Below are 21,906 nucleotides of genomic sequence, written 5' to 3'. Positions count from 1 at the left end.
TCACACACACACGCACACGCACACGCACACGCACACGCACACGCACACACACACACACACACACACACACACCCTTCTTACTCAAAGACAGTGTCCATCCCTTTCAGGCAGTTCTTAATACACACTGACTCTATCACAGTTATCTGGGCAAACATATAATCTCCTTTGTTAATCCATCATCTTCATGATTTCTCATGCAAGGAGCTGCTTCATAAATGTTGATTAAATGAACATGTGTATTATAAGTCTTAGTGGTTACATATTGCACTTACTTCCTTTCATTACCTTCTTTTTTTTCTTTTTTTATATTTAAGAAAGGATTAATTAATAAAACCATAGGGTAGGAGGGGTACAACTCCACACAATTCCCACCACCCAATCTCCATATCCCACCCCCTCCCCTGATAGCTTTCCCATTCTCTATCCCTCTGGGAGCATGGACCCAGGGTCATTGTGGGTTGCAGAAGGTAGAAGGTCTGGTTTCTGTAATTGCTTCCCCGCTGAACATGAGCGTTGACTGGTTGGTCCATACTCCCAGTCTGCCTCTCTCTTTCCCTAGTAGGGTGGGTCTCTGGGGAAGTGGAGCTCCAGGACACATTGGTGGGGTCTTCAGTCCAGGGAAGACTGTCCAGCATCCTGATGACATCTGGAACCTGGTGACTGAAAAGAGAGTTAACATACAAAGCCAAACAAATTGTTGTGCAATCATGGACCCAAAGCTTGGAATAGTGGAGAGGAAGTGTTAGGGAGGTACTCACTGCTAACTCTAGTGTACTTCTGCTTTCAGGTATATATTTTGCAATAGTTTATGGATACGTGTGAACATATGTACTCTCTCAGAGAAACTGGTGTATATCTAGGTTTTGGGACTTTGTTAGAAAGTGAACCTTTGTTAGAGATGAAATTAGAGTATACTATGAAAGGAAAGGTCTCACCCGAGTAATGAAGCTGAAGGGTTGTCATTCCACACGTGAAGTCTCTGGACACAGTCTGAAGTGAAGCATGCTGAGGTGGCAATCGTTGTGTTAGTTAGGTTGTGATTGGCAGATGCAATATTATTTGATATGGATTGGGAGAGGCATATGGGAAAGTGGGGCCTATCCAAGGATTCCAGGACTGGGGGAAGTAGAGGCTCTATAGTGGAGATGTGAGGGTCCTGCTGTCTTAGGGTTCCAAAAGACAATTGACAGTTAATGTTATCATCACATTATTTGGTAATTGGGTTAACTTTGAAAAGTCCATTTGGAGTTGATTTTTGTTTCTGGTGAGATAAAGTGGTTCAATTTCATGATTCTGCATGTTACAACCCAGTTTTCCCAACACCATTTATTAAAGAGAGCCTCCTTTTTCCATTTAATCCTTTGGGCCCCCTTATCAAAGGTTAGATGTCCATAGGTGTGGGGATTTATTTCTGGGCTTTCAATTCTGTTCCACTGGTCTGTGTGCCTATTTTTGTTCCAGTACCATGCTGTTTTGATGATGATGGCTTTATAATATAGTTTAAGGTCTGGAAGTGTGATGCCTCCATTTCTGTTTCTTTTCCTCAAGATAGTTTTGGCAGTTCTAGGTGTTTTCAGGTTCCAAATAAATAATTGCAGTGTTTGTTCTATTCTTTTAAAGAAGCTTGGTGGAACTTTGATGGGTATTGCATTAAATTTGTATATGGCTCTGGGGAGAATATTCATTTTGATGATATTTATTCCTCCAATCCATGAACATGGGATATCTTTCCATTTCTTGGTATCAGTTTCTATTTCCTTGAGTAGCGACTCATAGTTTTCAGCATACAAGTCTTTCACTTATTTGGTCAACTTTATTCCTAGGTATTTGATTGATTTTGCTGAAACAGTGAATGGGAGTGATTTCTGGATATCTTCCTCTTCAGATTTAGTGTTTGTATAAAGAAATGCCACTGATTTTTATACATTGATCTTGTAGCCTGATACCTTGCTACATTGCCTAATAACTTCCAGTAGTTTTCTGCTGGATTCTTTAGGTTTTTCTATGTATACTATCATATCATCTGCAAATAGTGAGAGCTTGACTTCTTCCCTTCCAATCTGTATTCCTTTGATTTCTTTCTCTTGCCTGATTGCTATGGCAAGAACTTCCAATACTATGTTGAAGAGTAATGGTGACAGTGGACAGCCCTGTCTAGTCCCCGATCTGAGGGGGAATGCTTTCAGCTTCTTTCCATTGAGTATGATGTTGGCTGTAGGTTTGCTATATATAGACTCCACTATCTTGAGGAATTTCCAATCTATTCCCATTTTTTTTAGAGTTTTGAGCATGAACTGGTGTTGGATTTTGTCAAAGGCTTTCTCTGTATCTATTGAGATAATCATGTGGTTTTTGGCTTTGCTTTTATTGATGTGGTGAATGACATTCATTGACTTACGGGTGTTGAACCAGCCTTGCATTCCTGGGATGAATCCCACTTGGTCATGATGAACCATCTTTTTGATGTGTTGCTGTATCCGGTTGGCCAAGATCTTGTTTAATATTTTGGCATCTAAGTTCATCAGAGATATTGGTCTGTAGTTTTCCTTTTTTGTTCTGTCCCTATCAGCTTTTGGTATCAGGGTGATGTTGGCTTCATAGAAGGTGGAAGGGAGTATTCCTGTTTCTTCAATCTTATGGAATAGCTTAAGAAGTATGGGTATTAACTGTTTCCTGAAAGTTTTGTAGAATTCGTTTATGAAGCCATCTGGTCCAGGACTTTTGTTGTTCGGGAGATTCTTAATAATGGTTTCAATTTCTTTGTCTGTGATTGGTGCATTTAGATTTTGTAGTTCTTCTCGGTTCAGTTTTGGTAGGGCATATGCTTCTAAGAAGTCTTCCATTTCATCCAGATTCTCTAGCTTGGTGGTGTATAGTTCTTTATAGAAGTTTCGCAGGATTCTCTGGATTTCTGTGGTGTCAGTTGTGATAGCTCCTGCATCATTTACAATTCTATTAATTTGATTCTTCTCTCTTTTTTGTTTGGTGAGTCTGCCTAGGGGTTTGTCAATTTTGTTTAATCTTTCAAAGAACCAACATTTGGCTTCATTGATCTTTTGTATGGTTCTCCTATTTTTGATGTTGTTTATTTCTCCTCTAATTTTAGTGATTTCTGTCCTTCAGGTTGCTTTAGGGTTCCTTTGTTCCTCTTCCTCTAAGTCCTTGAGGTGTGCAGTAAGGTCGTTCATTTGAGCTTCTTCTTGGTGTTTAATATGTGATTGTATGAGTATAAGTTTCCCTCTCAGTACTACTTTAGCTGTGTCCCAAATATTTTTATAGGTTGTGTCTTCATTTTCATTTGTTTCCAGGAACATTTGAATTTCCTGCTTGAGTGAATCTCTGGCCCAGTGGTTCTTAAGGAGCATGTTGTTTAGTTTCCAAATTCTGTGACTTTTAATAATTTTCTGTTTGTTGTTAAATGTTAGTTTTACTCCACTGTGGTCTGAGAAGATACTTGGGATGATTTCGATGTTCTTGAATTTATTGATGCTATCGTTGTGGCCTAACATGTGGTCTATCCTTGAGTATGTGTTATGTGGATTTGAAAAGAAGGTGTATTCCAGTTTTGGGGGGTGAAGGACTCTGAAAATGTCCAAGAGGTCTAGTCTGTCAGTCTCTTCATTCAATGATCTTGTATCTTTGTTGGTTCTCTGCTTTGTTGATCTGTCTAAGTATGAGAGTGGGGTATTGAAGTCTCCCACTATTATTGTATTACTATTGATGTATTTTTGAAATTCTTTCAGTAAGTGCTTGACGTATTTAGATGGTCTCTCATTGGGTGCATAGATGTTAATAATTGTTAAGTCTTCTTGGCTGATTGATCCTCTAATCATTATGTAATGTGCTTGCCTATCTTTTATTACTTTATGTAATTTAAAATCTATCGTGTCTGAGATGAGAATGGCTGTTCCTGCCCTTTTTTGTGGTCTGTTAGCCGGTATGATAGTTTTCCATCCTTTCACTTTAAGTCTGTGTTTATCTTGTTGTGACAGATGGGATTCTTGCAAGCAGCATATGGTTGGGTTATGTTTTATGATCCATCCCCCCATTCTGTGCCTTTTGATGGGTGAGTTTAAGCCATTGACATTTATTGATATTATGGATTTTATGTATTGTAGTGCCATTGTTCAAAAAAAAATTGTGTTTGCTCTGATATATTGCAAGTATTTTAGTGATGTTCTTGTTTATAAGAGGTCTTTTAGAACCTCTTTCAGGGCTAATTTGGTGATGGTTGCCTCCTTTAACTGTTGTTTGTCTAAGAAGGTTTTGATCCCCCATCTAGTTTGAATGAAAGTCTAGCAGGATATATTATCCTTGGTTGAAACCCTTTTTCATTCAGGGCTTGACAGATATCTTGCCATTCTCTTCTGTCTTTTAGAGTTTGAGTGGAGAAGTCTGCAGATAATCTTATGGGTTTTCCCTTGTATGTGACTTTTTGTTTCTCTCTTGCAACCTTTAGGACCCTTTCTTTATCCTTACTTCTTCTCATTGTGACTATGATGTGTCTTCAGGTCTGGGTTGATTCTGTTTGGTTCTCGCTGGGCCTCTTGAATCTTGATGTCCTTTCTGTTATTCAGGGCTGGGAAGTTTTCTTCTATTATTTACTCTAGAATATTTGCTTCCCCTTCCTCTCTTTCTTCCTCTGGCAGGCCAATTATATGAATGTTACTTCTTTTGAGATCATCCCATATGTCTCTGTTGTTGTTTTCAGTGTCTCTCAATCTCTTTTTAAGCTCTTTCACCTATTTCTTCATTTTCTCTAACTCATCCTCTGTCTGACTAATTCTGTTTTCTGCTTCTGTTAGTCTGCTTTCCCTTGCCTCAGCTTCTTTCTTCATTACAGCTATTTCAGCTTTCAGTTCATAATTGCCTCAAGATAATCAGTATTTTCCTTGGGGGTCTCAACTCTTGTTTCCCTAATACTGCCATTCCTTTCCTCCAATGTTGTTTTCATTTCTGTGATTAATAAGTTTATTATTGTTTGCATACTTTTCTTATCTATGGTTCCTTCTAGCTGATTTGTAGTTTCTTCTGGGATCTTGTCTTCATTCATTGGAGTAGCAGTTTTATTTGTTTTTGATCTATCCATTTTTTTGATTTATGTGTTTCTTTTTTTATGCTCTGTTGTTCCTCTGTTGTTGTGTCTTGAGTACAAGCAACACTGTACTAAATACCTTTATGACAATTGCACTCACCAACCTCCGGAATTACAGTAGCAACTGAAGCAAGTATTGAAGCAGTTTAATCACTACCAGTTAGCCAAACAATTTCTCCAGTCCGTGAAAAAATAGTAACCAAATCCCAGTGAACAAGAAAGAGAAAAGAAAGAAGGGATAGCAAGAATAGACGGTTATGCAAGTCTACTATCCACTGTATATTTTAGGGGTAGCTAAAGGAGGAAGGGAAGTTGAGCAGAGATACTCACAGTGAGAGTCTACTCTGAGTCAGAATTCTTCCCCAAAATAATTCCCAAATGTGTATCAGTGAATTCAAAAAAGCACACTGTTTGGTGGTGTGGGGGCTGGGGCCTGTGGCTTTGGAAGCTGTAGGATTAAGGAAGAAAGGATGACAAGAATGAGAAAAAGAAAAAAAAAGAAAGAGAGAGAGAAAAAAAGAAAAAGATAGGAAAAAGAACAGTCATAAAAGAGCAGTGAAAGGAGTTTTTATTTATTTATTTTTAATTATTTAATTAGCAATGCGGGGTGAGGTGGGGAGGTTGGCTACTTAGAAAGAAAAAAGGCTAGAGGTTTCAGAAGGGTATAGACTTAGAATGAATGATACTCCCTGGTGGGACAGGAATCTTGGTAAAGACAGAATCTGCTCAGCAGGGGAGCCTGCTAGGAGCTCATCCCCAGGGACTGGTTATGGGGGGAAGGGGGAGGAGGTGTGCTTTATAATTTAAAAGAAAAAAAATTTTCCCTTTTTTTCTACTCTATTTTTTAACTCAAATTAAGTTATAGTCACCTCCTTGATGTCACTGCTAGGACCCCCTATTGACTGGCCTACCAAAGGCAGAAAATCCTACCGTTTCCAGAAGATGTGGTCAGAGCTCAAGCCACTAGCAGCTTCTCAGTCCGCCATCTTCCCTAAAGAGAACTTTTTATATCCTTTCATTATCTTCTATGGCATCTCCCTGCAATCCATCCTTGTCACTTTACACTGAATTTGTCTATTGTCCCTACTCTATATCATCTACATCACAAACTCATAAGGTGAATGAGAGCTCAGGACCTATGATACTAAAACATGTATTTTAGTTTGGAACTGGAGGTCAACATATTAATCTTGGATTCTTGTTCCTAGAAGATGAGAAATAAACACTAAATAAATGTGCAGTTTTCCTTGCTTCACATACCATAATGAAGTGAGTTTAACTTCCACTAATTCACTCAATAGACAGTTAGTAAACTCTATACCAGCATACACCAGTCATTTTTACCAAGGAGTGAATTGATAAAAACTACATAGTAAATCATGAGCTATTCCCTGTAGTCTATCAGAGAAAGCAAAAGCTCCTCAAATACTTTATCATATACAGTAGACAAAATGAATGCACATATTGCTGGAGTAGAAGTAAATCAAGTCAGCAAATAAAGTCCCTTATTCTCAAAGTTTTCTGAAATAATGAGAAGGTCCCAGCTTCATATATAGTGAAAATGTGGATTCTGTTTGTATTTGGGACATTTGCTAGTTGTGAAAATTGGTTAAATCAATTTCTCCGAAACCCAGTTTTACCTATAGAAGTGGATTAATAAATACCTATCCCACAAAATTCTTGTAAGGATTAGTTGAGCAGCACGTATACCACTATCATTCCAGGGATGGGAGGAGACATTATTGAAAAGATAGCAAAATATTCCCTTAAGCCAGCATATATCTTGGTATATTATCTTTTTGAATATTTTTGAATTTTTATTTATTCCCTTTTTGTTGCCCTTGTTATATTGTTGTAGTTATTGTTGTCTATCTTTGTTGTTGGATAGGACAGAAATAAATGGAGAGAGGAGGAGAAGACAGAGAGGGGGGAGAGAAAGATAGACACCTGCAGACCTGCTTCTCCACCTATGAAGGAACTCCCCTGCAGGTGGGGAGTGAGGGGCTCGAACCAGGATCATTATGCCAGTCCAGTCCTTGCACTTTGCAACATGTATGCTTAACCCACTGCACTACCGCCCGACTCCCAGTATAGTATCTTTTTTAAAGGAATTTAGGATAGCATGTTTATCAGTATCTTTCAAAGAGACTCATATTTCTCACATTTAGCAGAGATACATTAATTTGCTTTGTTTTCAGAGATTTCAAGTTCACAAGAAGTCTAAATAGTAATCAAAACAGTTCATGTTAGTTGCAATTTCACAATATGCCAGGGATGTCTTAGACTATAATAGATATTATCATGCTGCCCATTGTGTCATTACATGTCCCCAAACCTAGACTTTCATTTCCCTAGGCACCACAAATGTTGGAGTTTGATCATCCTCTTAATGTCTTTCTTGAACAGTGTCCTTCATTGTGAAGAACCTTTCATTGAAGTTTAGGTTCCTTCTTTATTTTTTTTGTATTTATTTAAGAAAGGAGACATTAACAAAACCATAGAATGAGAGGGGTACAATTCCGCACAATTCCCATAACCTGATCTCCACATCCCACCCCCTCCCCTGATAGCCTTTCCATTCTCTATCTCTCTGGGAGTATGGATCCAGGGTCGTTGTGGGTTGCAGAGGGTGGAAGGTCTGGCTTCTGTCATTGCTTCCCCGCTGAACATGGGCGTTGACTGGTCTATCCATACTTCCAGTCTGTCTCTCTCTTTCCCTAGTAGGGTGGGACTCTGAGGAAGTGGCGCTCCAGTACACATTGATGGGGTCTTCTGTCCAGGGAAGTCTGGTCAGCATCCGGAACCTGGTGGCTGAAAAGAGAGTTAACATACAAAGCCAAACAAATTGTTGAACAATCATGGACCTAAAAACTGTAATACTGCAGATGAAGTGTTGGGGGTATTCCCTGCATGCTCTTGTGTACTTCTGCTTTCAGGTATATATTTTTCCCCTAGTTTATGTGCACGGGTGAACTTATGCTCTATCTCAGGGGGCCTGAACTATATCTAGGTTTGGGGACTTTATTGGGGAGTGGAACACCTGGAATTGAATTAGAGAATACTATGAAAGGAAATGTCTCACCCGAGTGATGAAGCTGAAGGGTTGTCATTCCACACCTGAAGTCTCTGGTCACAGTCTGAAGTGAAGCATGCTGGGGTGGCACTCGTTGTGTTGATTAGGTTGCGATCCGTGGATGCAATATTATTTTATTTGAATTGAGAGCAGTATGCAGAAAAGTGGGCCCCACCCTAAGGTTCCAGGACTGGGGGAAATATATAGGCTCTATAGTGCAAAAATGAGGTTCCTGTTGTCTTAGGGTTCAAGAAGACAATGGATAGTAATTGTTATCATCACATTATTTCGTGATAGAGTTAACTTCGGAAAGTCCCTTTGATAGGGTTTGGGGTATAGTACCCAGCATCTTGTATATAGCTGTGCTATCGGTTACTTCTGTTCTCCCTGGTCTAGGCTTTTGGGAGAGAACATATCAAAGACAGCCTGTGTATTAAAAAGACTCAGTCTGTGTTTTAAGAAGTTCTAGACATATCATCAGTTTTTTGCCTTTCATATTAATTAAATAGTGGTTTATATAATGTTTACACTTTAATAGGATTGTACATAAACACCACTCCCACCACCAAAAGATTGTGTCTCATCCCCACCATCCACCCCCGCCCCCCCACCCTCCACCATGTCGGGAAGGCCAATGGCCACCCTCTCCTTCACCACGGTGTTTTTACATTGGTGTCATGCTCTTGATTTAATCAGATCCTGCTTTTAGTTTCCCTTTCTGTTATTCTTTCTCAACTTCTAGAGGGATGAATATAACGGATAACTACTTAATGTTGTGATACAAAGACCAGATATGTTTGTCTATATCTAAAAGAACTCTGAAGGCCCATTCCTGCTTCAGAGCTCCCTGTGGGATCAGTTGTGGGTTTTGCTGCAGCAGAGTGTGATTTCTCCCACCCAATTCTATTTTGCTCACCCCAGAAAAATCTCCTGCAGCTTAGTCTTTACTTTTGAGTCTGCTTGCTATCCAACCTTACCTCAGACAAATAAATTCAGTATCTCATTCAGTCTTCACATTTATCCTTTGAAAAGGGAAGTGGCATCCGTACTGAATGTTTGTTTTCTTTTCCTAGTTTACTGAGCCAGTAAGAATGAGATGAGATGACTGAATGTTTGTTTCTTTTCCTAGTTTACTGAGCCAGTAAGTAGCAGAGTGATGATATGAATACATGTCTTGCTAGCTCAATTTTCTTTATGTCTGTACTGTGAAGCCTTTCTAAAGGAGTGGTATTAGCCAAACTCAGCCCTGGGATACAATTCAATATCTATTCTTTGGTCTTCGGTGAGAATAAATACAAGAATTATCCATTTAAACAGCATGACTGTGCTCTTTAAAAAGAAAAATCTGCAGTTGATAACTGATGTTTGGTGCCTTGCACAAGGATCCATGTGACATTTTTCTGCTTGGGCTTAGTTCCTGAAGGGGAAGTATGGCTTTGCAGATTGATTTGAATGTCTTCCTTTGGCAGAAATGTGAAATATGGGATCCAGCCGACTTCTTGTTTTGTTCTGGCTGCCAGGGATTTTGAAACCAGTTTTAAATGTGGTCATTTCCTTATCTCTGATATTGATGCTCTCTACTCCTTCCATTTAGTGTCGATTCTCTTTTCTCTCCACCAAGAACCACATTCTGCTTTGACTTGGGAACTCCCTCTATAGGTTGGTATACATCACAGCAGTTGTGAGAATTAGACAGCAGAAGCATCGTTTGCTTGCTTTAGCCTGTTCAAGGACTCTTTCATTGCCAAGGCAATCAGCTATGATCTGATGTGAACCCCTGTGACCCTGCCCATTGTAATGAGGACCACAGCTGGGTGCCAAAGTCAAAGAGAAACCAGTCACTGTTCAACCACCAGAGTTTTATGTGACCTGGCTTTTAAACATATAGGTGACTATTATTTATGTCCTTTTGTGGAAAATTTGAACTACATACATGGAGATATTCTGTTGTCTGGTAATGGAATAAAGAGAACTAAATGTAGAGAAAAAATTTAAGTCATAAAAAAAAAAAGAACAGAAAAAAAAAAGAAAACTCAAGTCACATTCATTACGGAATAACTGAAGATCTGCTGAAATTGCTAGATTGTCTATGAATTTAAAATTGTTCTCGAGGTCCAGAAGGTAGGTCTGCTCTTATTTTCCCTTAAGAAATCTACCTTTGCTGTATCTCTCATGCATACAGTCAATATTAATTAATATACACTGTGCAATCACTCCTCCTTGGATTTGTCTTCCAGAAGCATACACACGCACACACACACACACACACACACACACACACACACACACACACCCCTCTATGTAATTCATATATGTGTGTATTTTAAAATAGCATTTTATTATTTTTAAAGGTAGGCAACATTTTTCCTGGTTATAAAATTTATTCATGTTTATGGAAAATCATTTAGAAAAAGCATAAAAATTAAATCCACTAATTTCATATTTTACTAGCATTCAGAACTTGACTTCTGCTAATATTTTAGTAAACAGGGGCATTTTCTTTAATCTGTATAATTTTACAAGAACAAAACAATTTAAGCTACCATTTAAAACCTGGTAGATTACACTACAAAAAAAAAAAAAACCTGAATTTTCATCCTCCTTTGTAGAAAATCTAAAGATGTGGAGCCAGTGGCTTTAGAGACACATTTGACAAGAGCTGGTTTGAGTTAGGTCACATCTGCTCCATTTTTATAGTGCCTGCTGGGTTCATACTCCGACTTTTTCTGTTGTTTCCCTACATGAAAGCATTCCTAGTGCATGAGTCCTGTCTTTAAAAAAAAAAAAATCCCCTTAAGGGTCTTAGAGAATTTTGTGCCTTAATTTCTGTCTCTTATAATAAACTGTGTGTGTTAGGTTAGGAAGCCAGAATACTATTCTGCTAACACTCAGACAACCTCTTTTATCGATCATCTACCTAATTCCTGCGGACATGACTTACAGGTATCCTTGGATGATGTTTAATGACAGTGGCACTCCCCTGTGATTACTCATTAAATTTATATACTGAACTCAGTGTCTAAACCATGTATATTACCACTGTAACAACCTTCCCAAACCAACATTTTTGTTCTGTTTTTGGAGTGACAAACATATATTTGGAGGGGTAGAGGAGAAGCAGGGAAAGAGAGGAATAAAGAACAAAATACTGTATGGACTGGGTGGGGGCACACCTGGTTGAGCACACATGTTATAGTGCAAGAGGACCTGAGCTCGATCTCCTGGTCCCCACCTTCAGGGAGAAAGCTTTGTGAGTGGTGAAGCAGGGCTGTAGATGTCTGTTCTCTCCCTCTCTATTACGGCCTCCCCTCTTGATTTATGGTGTCTCTATCCAATAAATAAGTAAATAAAGATAATTTTTTTAAACTTTTAAGATAAAACAAAATACTGCTCTACCACCTGTGGAGTTTCCTTTGCTGCTTCCATGAGGTGTCAGGGATCAAACCCAGAGCCTCCTAAGTGAAATGCAGGGATAGTAAGGGACTGACTCTTAAACAGTAGTTGTTCTCTCCCTCTCTCTCTCTCTCTCTCTCTCCCTCCCTCTCCCTCTCCCTCTCCCTCTCCCCCTCTCTCTCTCTCATTACTGTTTTTCTCTGTTGACTATGAACACCATGACTGGCATATTGTAAATGCTCTGTATATATGTGTAGATAATGAGAAGTGGGAACCTGGCATGGGATGGGAGGTAGTGTCTATGCAGCAGCAATAAAATATAGTCAAATCTAAAACTGGAAAGAAAGTAGCTATCTTTTTTTTTCTTTTTTTTTTTCTGTTCATGCACAGGAAGCAGCTTCGTGGTGAGTGAAGGAAGTTACTTGGACATTTCTGACTGGTTAAACCCTGCCAAGTTGTCCCTATATTACCAGATCAATGCCACCTCACCATGGGTGAGAGACCTCTGTGGACAGAGGACTACAGATGCCTGCGAGCAGCTCTGTGACCCAGAAACAGGTGAGTCATGGGACTAGGATAGAGACAGAGGAGGGAGGGCAGGGGATATAGAATCATCTGTCCTGAGTCTAAAGAATTATAGGTACTGTGTTGCTGACAGTGGCTTTAGGTAGAGGACTGTTTACCCCACTGGTGGTTAAAGTATATACTGTCATTGCCTAGCAGGGGAGAAATTATCATAAAGTCACAGAATCCTTCAGTTACAAATGACTACAGAAACCATCTAATTCAAGTCCAGCAAGACAGAGTACCTGAATGTTCTCAGACATACTTTAGCTTAGAATCTGTTTCCCACTTACTGGTTATATACTTTATCATTTACAACTTTATTGAGATATAATTCACATATAGCACCTATAAATTTAAGATCTAGAGCATGATACACTGTGCTTATTGCATTAAGATCCATTAACACCTCTACGACTTCATGTAATTATTGCTGTGTCTGTTTGGGTGTGTGTGATAACACTAACATCTACCATTTTGACACCTTCCAAATGTAGTATACAGCTTTGTTGTCTATATTCTTCATGCTAGACATTAAATCCTCAGAATCCTTTTCACCTTAAATGAGACACACTGGTAGCGAGGTATAGAGTATGCAGATGTACTTTAATGTGACCTTTTTCCTTGATGGAAACTACCGAATGAAATAACATCTAACACATAGACCTGCTGTTAAGATTAAATGAGACGATTCTTGGGAATCACCTAGAACAGTCATTTACTCATTCACTGGGTAGGCATTCAGCCAGGCACTTTTCTGTTATTTAAAACACAGCAGTGAACAATATGGGGAGAATTTCCACTCTTAATAAAGCCATATTCTTCTGAGAAAGACAGTCAATCTGCACTGTCTGACAAGGCAGCCACTCGTCACAGGTGGGTCTCTCAATTTAAATTAATGAAAATTCAATAAAAACTAATTTCTCAGTTACATTAAACATAGTTCAGACCATTAACCATAGTCCTCCAAAGCCACATGAACATAGAGTCTGCCTTCTTAAGCCGTGATTGCAGGAAGTTCTGTTGCGCGGTGGTGCCCCTATAGACGAGTAAATAAAGACACTATCAGGAAATACAAAAGCTAGGAGAAAGGAGTGATATAGAGAGCACAAAGCATATGGGATGCTCACCTGGGAGTAGGAACAGAAATGCTATTTCAGAAAGAGTTATTGCACAAAGACATTTGAGCAGACAGCTTTAGATGGGAGATGGGAAAAAACCATAGCACTATCTGGGAAGCACATTCTAGGCAGAGGGAACAGCAAGGAGCAGTACTCTGAGACAGGAACACAAGACTGTGTCCTTATTTCACTAGCAAGAAGACTAGCATGTGTAAAGGGGAGGGAGAAAGCAGAGGAATAAGAGATTAATCAGAAGAACAAGAAGGTTGTTTCAGGTGGGCTAGGGAAGATGACAGAATTTTGTATGAGAAAACAAGAGCTTTGGATTTTATTATTCTGAATAGAATTATGTGTCAGTGGCAGATTTTGAGGAAAGGAGCAGCATGATGTGACCTAACTTATAATAATCTTACTGCTCAGTGGAATTTGACTGAGGAAGCATTCAAGGACACTACTAATGTAGGTAAGAACTGATAGTGGTTTAGATGATGGGGGTCAGGGCAGAAATGAAAAAAATACTGATAATTAAGGATGATTGGCAGATGAAGGAGTGTAATCCATAGATAAATATTTAGGATTATATTTATTCTATGACAGATAATATCTAGAGATAAATAATATGTAGTCAATAGCATCTAACTATAGATGTTATTAATAATTAGTTAGATAATATGATATATGATAATAAAAAGGATGATTAGAGAGCAGCTATCTGAGAGAGTTGTCTCCATCTGACACATAAAATGTGAAGTTGACAGAATTTGTTATTGCATATGGGAGATGAAAACATTAGACAAGTCAATGATGACTTTAATTTTCTCTTTTCGATTAATGAGACAACTGAGTTCTTTTTGCTCTCAGTTCTCAACTCCTCCTACAATTTGTATTGGTGTCTCTTTTATGGAGTTTCATCCCACTCACCCTTGACAAGTGTTTGACCATTTTTCTTGGAAAACTAATTACACAGATACCATAGGGACATAAGGACAACCACTGTGCAGAGTAAGAGATCTCAGTGGTCCAAATGAAAGGTATGTTCCTTCATCAGAGTAGAATAACAAGAGGACAAAATCACACAGACAGCAGATAGCTGGAATTGACATCATTTTTATTTTTTAAAAAATTATTTTCCAGAACTAGAGGAACCAGTCACCAAGAACTGTCCAGTAGTCAGTATTCTTAGCCATAAAATTCTCTTACCTCACCAATCTATTAAGGTACATTTTCAAGAGAATACCTTTTTGCATTGTATAATCTGCTCCTATCAACAATTATACTACAAATTTCCATCCACAGTCTTCTATCTAACTAAAGTTCACATGCCTATTTCTATGTTTTTCAGCATTTAATTATCTTCCTTCCCAAATCATATTCATTAATTATCTCTCATTTCTCTCGGTAGAATGGGTGACCTCTTTCAAAATGCCTTTAGAGTTATGTTGACTAAAATCTGATTAAAACTTCAAGTATTGTTTGGAAGCTTTTTCTGCCTTCTGAAATGTAAACTTCTTATAATCTAATTTACACCTGTTGTCTTTTACACTTTATTACCCAACAAAGCACCTTACTCTTACATGTCACTGAAAGCATAAATGAATGAAACAGTGTATAGGTATGAAGTAGAAATAAAAGTGTAAGATCCCTAAATATGTTTTCATAGGGCTTGAATAAAACTCACTTTTCAAACTTTAATCTTTTAGACTCAATTCAATCAAGATCTTCTTAATTCCACAACTTAGTAAGTGTGGGTGGTAAGTGCAATTGGAAATTACAGACAAATTGGACAATGTTCCTGCCTTTGTAGACTTCACATTTTCCTCTGGGTTAGAGAAATGTGCTCACATACAGCTATTGTAAAAAATACACTGCAGTATAAATCAAGAGCTAGCACTGATAAAGTACTCCATACTCAGAGAAAAGACAGAAACATATTAGCATGGATATTTCAGGAGATACATCATGGAGATGATGACTGTTTCGCTGAGTTTTGTACACGAACGAGTATGTAGTATGAGGAGGAAAGATTTAACAGAGGAATCCTCATAATTGAAAATAAAGGAGAATGCTGTTTACCTTTATTTCCAGAACCAGAGAAAATATGATGGGGCTGGAATCTAGAAAATATGTTGGACATAACGACAATGTAGGAAACTAAGGAGTAAAATCATGAAATCAGAAAGGTAAATAAAATGAGAACTCATAGAAAGATTATGAGCCAGATATACTGAGAATCACCAAGGAATTTAGCAAGACTATACTGACCATTGGAACAGGGAAAGTCTCCTTTCTAATTGATAGATTGGAGAAGAACGTCAAAACCAAAGAGGATAACATGCTGTCCTCCTTTGCCACCATAAGGAAATGGAATATGAAAAAAGTCAAGGAAAAACTAAATACCTGAGTCCTGTCCATATTTGGCTCTTAGATCTATCAAAGATGACTTAGTTTGTATAAATAACCCACTCCCTTGGGTTGGATTTGTGTGATTAAAAGAGTCTTAGAGACATTGGCCATCATATCTAAAAAAAAATTTTTTTAGATATATCAATCAGAAGAATTGTCCCTCCCAAGTCATAATGAAGAAAGAAATCAGAGAGTTGCTGCTGCTGTTGAATATATAATTTCCATGAAACATGGGTGGGTTTGACAAGGATTATCTGGCTTTTTGCCATAGTTTAGCTCAGATGGGTATTTCTGGGGGATTTCAATAATTAGTACCACAGATGGGGCTTATTATTTTTAAAAATTGCATTAGTGATTTTATATTGATTTACCTGTAGACAGGAGTATAATTCCACACCATTCCCACCACCAGAGTTCTGAATCCCCAATCATCACACTGTAAGCCACCACAGTTCCTCTAAGGGTGGAGACATGAAACAACCATCATCTATGCAACTATGTGTACATTTGTACATAATTGACCCCTTTTTCTTCCAGGTCTGTTCCTCTCTTCCCCTCTAAGCCACTCATGACACCATTACTACATTCAAATTTCTTTTTTTTTCCCTCCTCTCTCTCCACTGCTGATGGAGCTGGAATTCAGAGCTCTCTTATCCTCTTCCTATCATTTCTCTCCCACTGGGAGTGTAAATCAAGGTTGTTTTGGGGTTGCAGAAGGTAGGAATTTTGGCTTCTATAATTGCTTCTCTGCTGCACATGGATTTTTAGCAGATCAATCCATACCCCCCAGCTTGTTTCTATCTTTCCCTAGTGGGCTGGAGCTCTGTAGAGGTGAGGTTCTAGGACATACTGGTGAAGTCTTCTGCCCAGAGAAGTCAGGATAGAATCATGGTAGCATCTTCAACTTGGTGTCTGGAGGGTGCCAGGAAAAAAAGTAAGACAAAATGGTTAATTAAGAGGAACAAAAAAGTAGGAATAATATAGATGAGATTAGGGTGGAAGAAAGCTAGGAAGTCCATTTTATGCATGTTCCTAAGGGCCCACAACTATGGTGGTTTTGTTTGAGTTTGATAGCTAGGATGAAGTTGAATAAACATATTGTCTGAGAAAATGATGTCAGAGTAGAGAAAAGGACAAGAAAATTGGATTAAGGTAGTGAATAGCTCCATTCTTGAAAAAAAAATCTGGATAAAATTATTTCTCTCCATCCATCCAACCCAGGGACTTTATATGTTTTATATTAAGCATCAGAGCCTGTGAAACCACTGAATCCCTATCAGTCTGAGCTCACAGCTGGGAACATTGTAGGCTGTGTTCATTTCAGGGCCAATCTTCCTAGAGTGGCAGGGTAGGATACCTCAGCCTCCCTTTGGAGACTAGGGTAGTCCCTAACATTTCTTGTTCTGTGAAGGCCCACCTTATGATGACTTTTCTGATGAAAGTGACCAGTGGTGTTGCAGAGAGGGGTCCATTAGAGGTCTAGGGCCATCAATTTTTGGGGGGGAATCAAAGGGTTCCCTGACTAGGACCCCAGATGATTAGGTAGTATGATACTGACCAAAAGGGCTATTATTAAGTGAACCAGTCTCTTGTCCTTATCCAACTTTTGTGGTATTTTCTTTATCTGATGAGCTTAGACTTTCTCCCAGTTGTTTAAGCATTGAATGTCATTTGTAGAACCCAACCAGAGTTAGTTTTTGGGATCTTCCCTCTCTTGGACTTTCTGCTAGATTGCCAAGTTAATTTAGTCTAAGTCTAATTGATTGGATAATCTTTATTCCTTCTTTAGATACTTCAACTAGAATTCCAGGTTTATTAGGTCTAAGACTAATCATAGAAGACTACTGAGTGCTATTACTTTGAATTATACAATGGCCCCTTTCTTATGGATGCATGTACACCTGTATCCAGTACTCTAAGCCCTAGCCTATATATAGTATCTATAACTTTGTTAAATGATGTACCATCTAATGTGGATGTAGGTAGTTCCATGTGTTGGGAATGATCTCACTATGTTTGAAGAGTTTCAAGGTTGACATCCCAGGCTTCACATCTCTGCTTACAGTCCACAGTAAGAATTCAGTAGCAGTATGATATGGAGTGGCATCACCAATAGCTATTTGGTTGAAGTCAACAGAGGTGGTATAGTGGTAAAGAATTATAGAGAAGAAATATCAAGAAGTATGGGCATAGTCTTTGATGTTCCAAGGCTAGGAGAAATAAGGATCTTGAAGAGAATGCAAGGGGTTTCTTGTAGTCTTAGAAAGAGTTTAGATGTGGTCTGGGATAGGGATAGGGCATTGGAATCTCAGGCATGAGGTCCTGAGTTTGATCTCCGACAGCACATGTACCAGGGTGATATCTGGTTCTATCGCTGTCTCTCCTCTGATCTTTCTCATTAATAAATAAATAAAATATTTTAAAAAGAAAGTTTATAATAGAATAATTATTTACTATTACTATAACCAAGTTAGTTGGGGGTTTGTTTTCTATGGTAATCCAATGGTTAACATCTTTAGTAATATACTTGCTCTCACTATGCTGTGTGCCTTTTTAGTGATATCTGGACATCTTCATAATTTAGATTCTGACAGGGTCAAATGATCTTAATCTGTCTGTCCTAAAGTTGTAGTTGACTTAGAGGCTTAAAAGCTACATGTGCATGCTTTTAGATCTCCTTGCACAGTTTAAACCCAGTACCAGAGTTAAATCATCTTACATTAAAAGAAAATATTTGTACTTATGGCTATGGTCTAGGCAGTTAGAGAACTTGAAGTATTAAATTTATTCCCCCTCCTGACATGTCGCATTAATAGTAATTTATGAGAATATAAATCAACAAGATTATAATTTCCCACCTTTCCCACCACTGAAAGTCTGTGCCTCCCCCAAGGTAACCACTATAGTTTTCCACAGTCTAAATATGGGCTATATGTTATTTGTTTGTATGTTTGTTTCAGGTGTGTATATTCAGTTCTCTAAATTCCACACATGAGTAAAACCATCCTGTGGTTTTCCTTTACTCCCTTGCTTACTTCACAAAGCATAATATTATGGAGTTTCACCCATTTTATCACAAAGGATGTAAAATCTTTTTTACTGCTGAGTCTTACTCCATAGAGTATATGTTCCATAACTTTTGTATCCAGTCATCTGTCAAAGGGCATTTTGGCTGTTTCCAAATTTTGACTATTGTGAATAGAATAGTGCAGCTATGAACATGTGGGTACATATATCCCTTCAAATTAGTGTTATTATATTTTTTGGGAAAAGTTCCAGTAGTAGAATTGCTGGATCATAAGATATTTCCATCTGTATTTGTTTAAGGATTCTCCTTATTTGTACCAGTTTTCATTCCCACCAGTTGTGTAAGAGAGCCCCTTTCTCTTTACATCCTTTCAAGCATTTACCCTCTCCTGTTTTATTGATGAAGGCCATTCTCAAAGGTGTGAGTTGGTATCTCATTTTTTTAAATTTATTTTTTCCCTTTTGTTGCCCTTGCTGTTTTATTGTTGTAGTTATTATTGTTGTTGTTGTTGTTGGATAGGGCAGAGAGAAATGGAGAGAGGGAGGGGAAGACAGAGAGGAGGAGAGAAAGATAGACACCTGCAGACCTGCTGCGCCACCTGCGCTAAGCCCGCTGTACTACAGCCCGACTCCCTCATTTGGTTTTAATTTGCATTTCTCTGGAGATAAATTAATTAGAGCATTTCCACATATGTCTGTGGGCCATGTGTATCTCTTCTTTAGAGAACAATCTATTCATATCTTCTGCCCACTTTTTTTATTGGGTTGTTCTTTTTCTTTTTTTGTTGAGCTGTATGATTTCTTTATAGATGTTTGTTATGAACCGTTCGTCTAAAGTATGGTGTGTGAATATGTTCTCCCAGTTGCTAGATTTCCTGTTTATCCTTATGGAGTTTTCTTTTTATTTATAGAAGCCTTTAATTTGAAATGGCCCCATTTGTTCAATTTTGTTTTTGTTTCCATTTCCCATGGAGTGAAGTCTCCAAATATATCTTTAGTGTTAATGTCATAAAATGTTTCACCAATATGTTTTCCTATGTGTTTTATACTTTCAGGTCTAATATCCAGATCTTTGATTTATTTTGAGTTAATTTTGGTGTGCAATGTTAATTGGTGGTCTAGTTTCATTTTTCTACATGCGGCTGTCCAATTCTGCCAACACCACTTATTTTCCCCATTGGGCAGATTTGGCCACTTTGTTATATATGGGGTTCACTGTGTCCCTTCAACCAGATTCTACTAGTCTTGCTTGAACTCAGAGATAATACCTATCCTTAATCTGTTTAGGATTAAAACTAATAAGTTGTTACACTAAAGGCATCTCAGTAGAGGGCTCTGTTCTGGCTCCTACGCTGTTTAATATTTACATCAATGACCTCCCAGAAACTTCTTCAAGGAAGTTCATCTACGCCGATGACATCTGCTGTGCAACTCAGGCATCCAAGTTCGACATCCTTGAGGTAACACTCACGAAAGACATGTCTCTGATATCTGATTACTGTAAAAAATGGCGACTAATCCCTAGCACTGCAAAAACGGTATCATCTGTTTTCCATCTACACCATGCCTCGGCCTCGCGTGAGCTTAATGTGCAGCTTGGCAATACGAGAATCCGGCATGAAGCCCAGCCAGTCTATCTTGGCGTTATTCTCGATCGCACTCTGTCATTTCATGAACATCTCATGAAAACTGCAACAAAGGTGGGCGCGAGGAATAACATCATTGCAAGACTGGCCAGCTCCTCATGGGGCTCGAGCGCTTCCACACTACAATCATCATCTCTGGCATTATGCTATTCCACTGCAGAATACTGTGCCCCAGTATGGTTCCGTAGCCCCCATGTCCACTTGGTCAATTCCAAATTATATTCCTCCATGAGGATAATTTCTGGAACCATCCGTTCCACCCCGGTTCCATGGCTGCCAGTTCTTAGCAACATCGCCCCGCCAGATATTCATCGGGATGCGGCATCATCTAAGCTCATTTCCCACGTCTACGCTCGACCGGACCTGCCAATATACATGGATATCTTCGCCCACCCTGTCCAACGCTTGACGTCTCGTCACCCAATCTAGTCCCCTATGCCTACACTGAACTTCTCTGTTCCAGTGTCTTGGAAACAGAGTTGGCAGTCAGCTGAGGTAAAGAACAAACACCTCATCACAGACCCCTGCAAGCATCAACCCGGCTTTGACCTAGCACGTTATGATTGGGCCCTCCTCAATCGCTATCGAACAGGCCATGGCCGGTGCGCTGCTATGTTCCATCACTGGGGAGCCAGAGATGACCCGAACTGCCCCTGCGGCTACAGACAGACTATGACCCACATAGTCAACGACTGCCACCTCTCCAGATTCAAAGGAGGTCTCTTAACTTTACATCAGGCTCAACCTGACGCTGTTGACTGGCTACAGAAGAAGGGCAGACGCTAGAAGAAGAAGCAGAAGCAGAGGAATTGTATCTTTCATGAAATAAGTCATTATAATCCTCTAAATATATAATATCTCTATATCACCATTCTTTGGCTGTGAACTCTACTGGAACTTGAATTAAACAAAACTTATCTAAACCAATTGGCCAATATATAAAACCCATGCCTTATTATTCAGACCTGCAAAATACGAGGGCAAAACTTCAAAATTGTTTTCAACTCAAGTAATTTAAACAACAGTAAAACAAGATTTGTTCATTTAAAGTACCTGGAATGAAAGATAACCATCTTATTTTCATTGACTGACTGGATTGAGCCATTTGATACAAGCTAATTATGTATAGAGAATGAGGTGCTTGAAAGTGACCTAAATAGTTTATAGTTAAGACATGTGTGATAGAGTTTTGGAGAGATCGAGAATTATATGAACACTGGAGTGACAATGAGAGCATCTATAGTTTAGTATGTATTTATTGTGTACAAAGTTTTAGGCTGTGGCTTATATAATTGCTTTTGTCTTTATAACACTCCTGGCTATCTCTTCTGTTTTTTATAAAAGAAGCTATGTCCTGAAATTTAAGTATTCCGTTGACATTCCCAGGGTCATAAATTTACTTAATATCACATCTGGGGTTTGGACCCACACTGAGTGATAAGCTACTATTTTGAGAAACGTGTATGTGAGAGAGTAGTTTTAAAATTGAGGAGAGATAAAGAGATAGGGAGAGAGAGAGAGAGAGAGAGAAGTGGAGAGAGCAAGAGAGAAACAGAAAAAGAGAGAGTGTGTGAGCATTCTCTT

At 38.7% G+C, this 21,906-nt stretch overlaps 1 protein-coding gene across 4 annotated transcripts in view; it reads left to right on the top strand.

Moving 5' to 3' along the window:
* The window catches only part of ASTN2 (astrotactin 2), a 1,286,255-nt gene that overhangs the window by 515,526 nt on the left and 748,823 nt on the right, over window positions 1-21,906 (top strand). For all 4 annotated transcript variants that reach the window (XM_060200048.1, XM_007521936.3, XM_060200047.1 and 1 more), the window contains one exon: window positions 11,952-12,119. In XM_060200048.1, coding sequence (XP_060056031.1) covers window positions 11,952-12,119 — 168 coding nt within the window. The remainder of the gene's footprint in view (window positions 1-11,951; window positions 12,120-21,906) is intronic.

This window comes from Erinaceus europaeus, chromosome 10 (assembly GCF_950295315.1).
Source record: "Erinaceus europaeus chromosome 10, mEriEur2.1, whole genome shotgun sequence".
NCBI classification, from domain to species: domain Eukaryota; kingdom Metazoa; phylum Chordata; class Mammalia; order Eulipotyphla; family Erinaceidae; genus Erinaceus; species Erinaceus europaeus.
The sequence above is the reverse complement of the archived record's forward strand: the minus strand, read 5'-3'. Positions and strand labels throughout refer to the sequence as shown.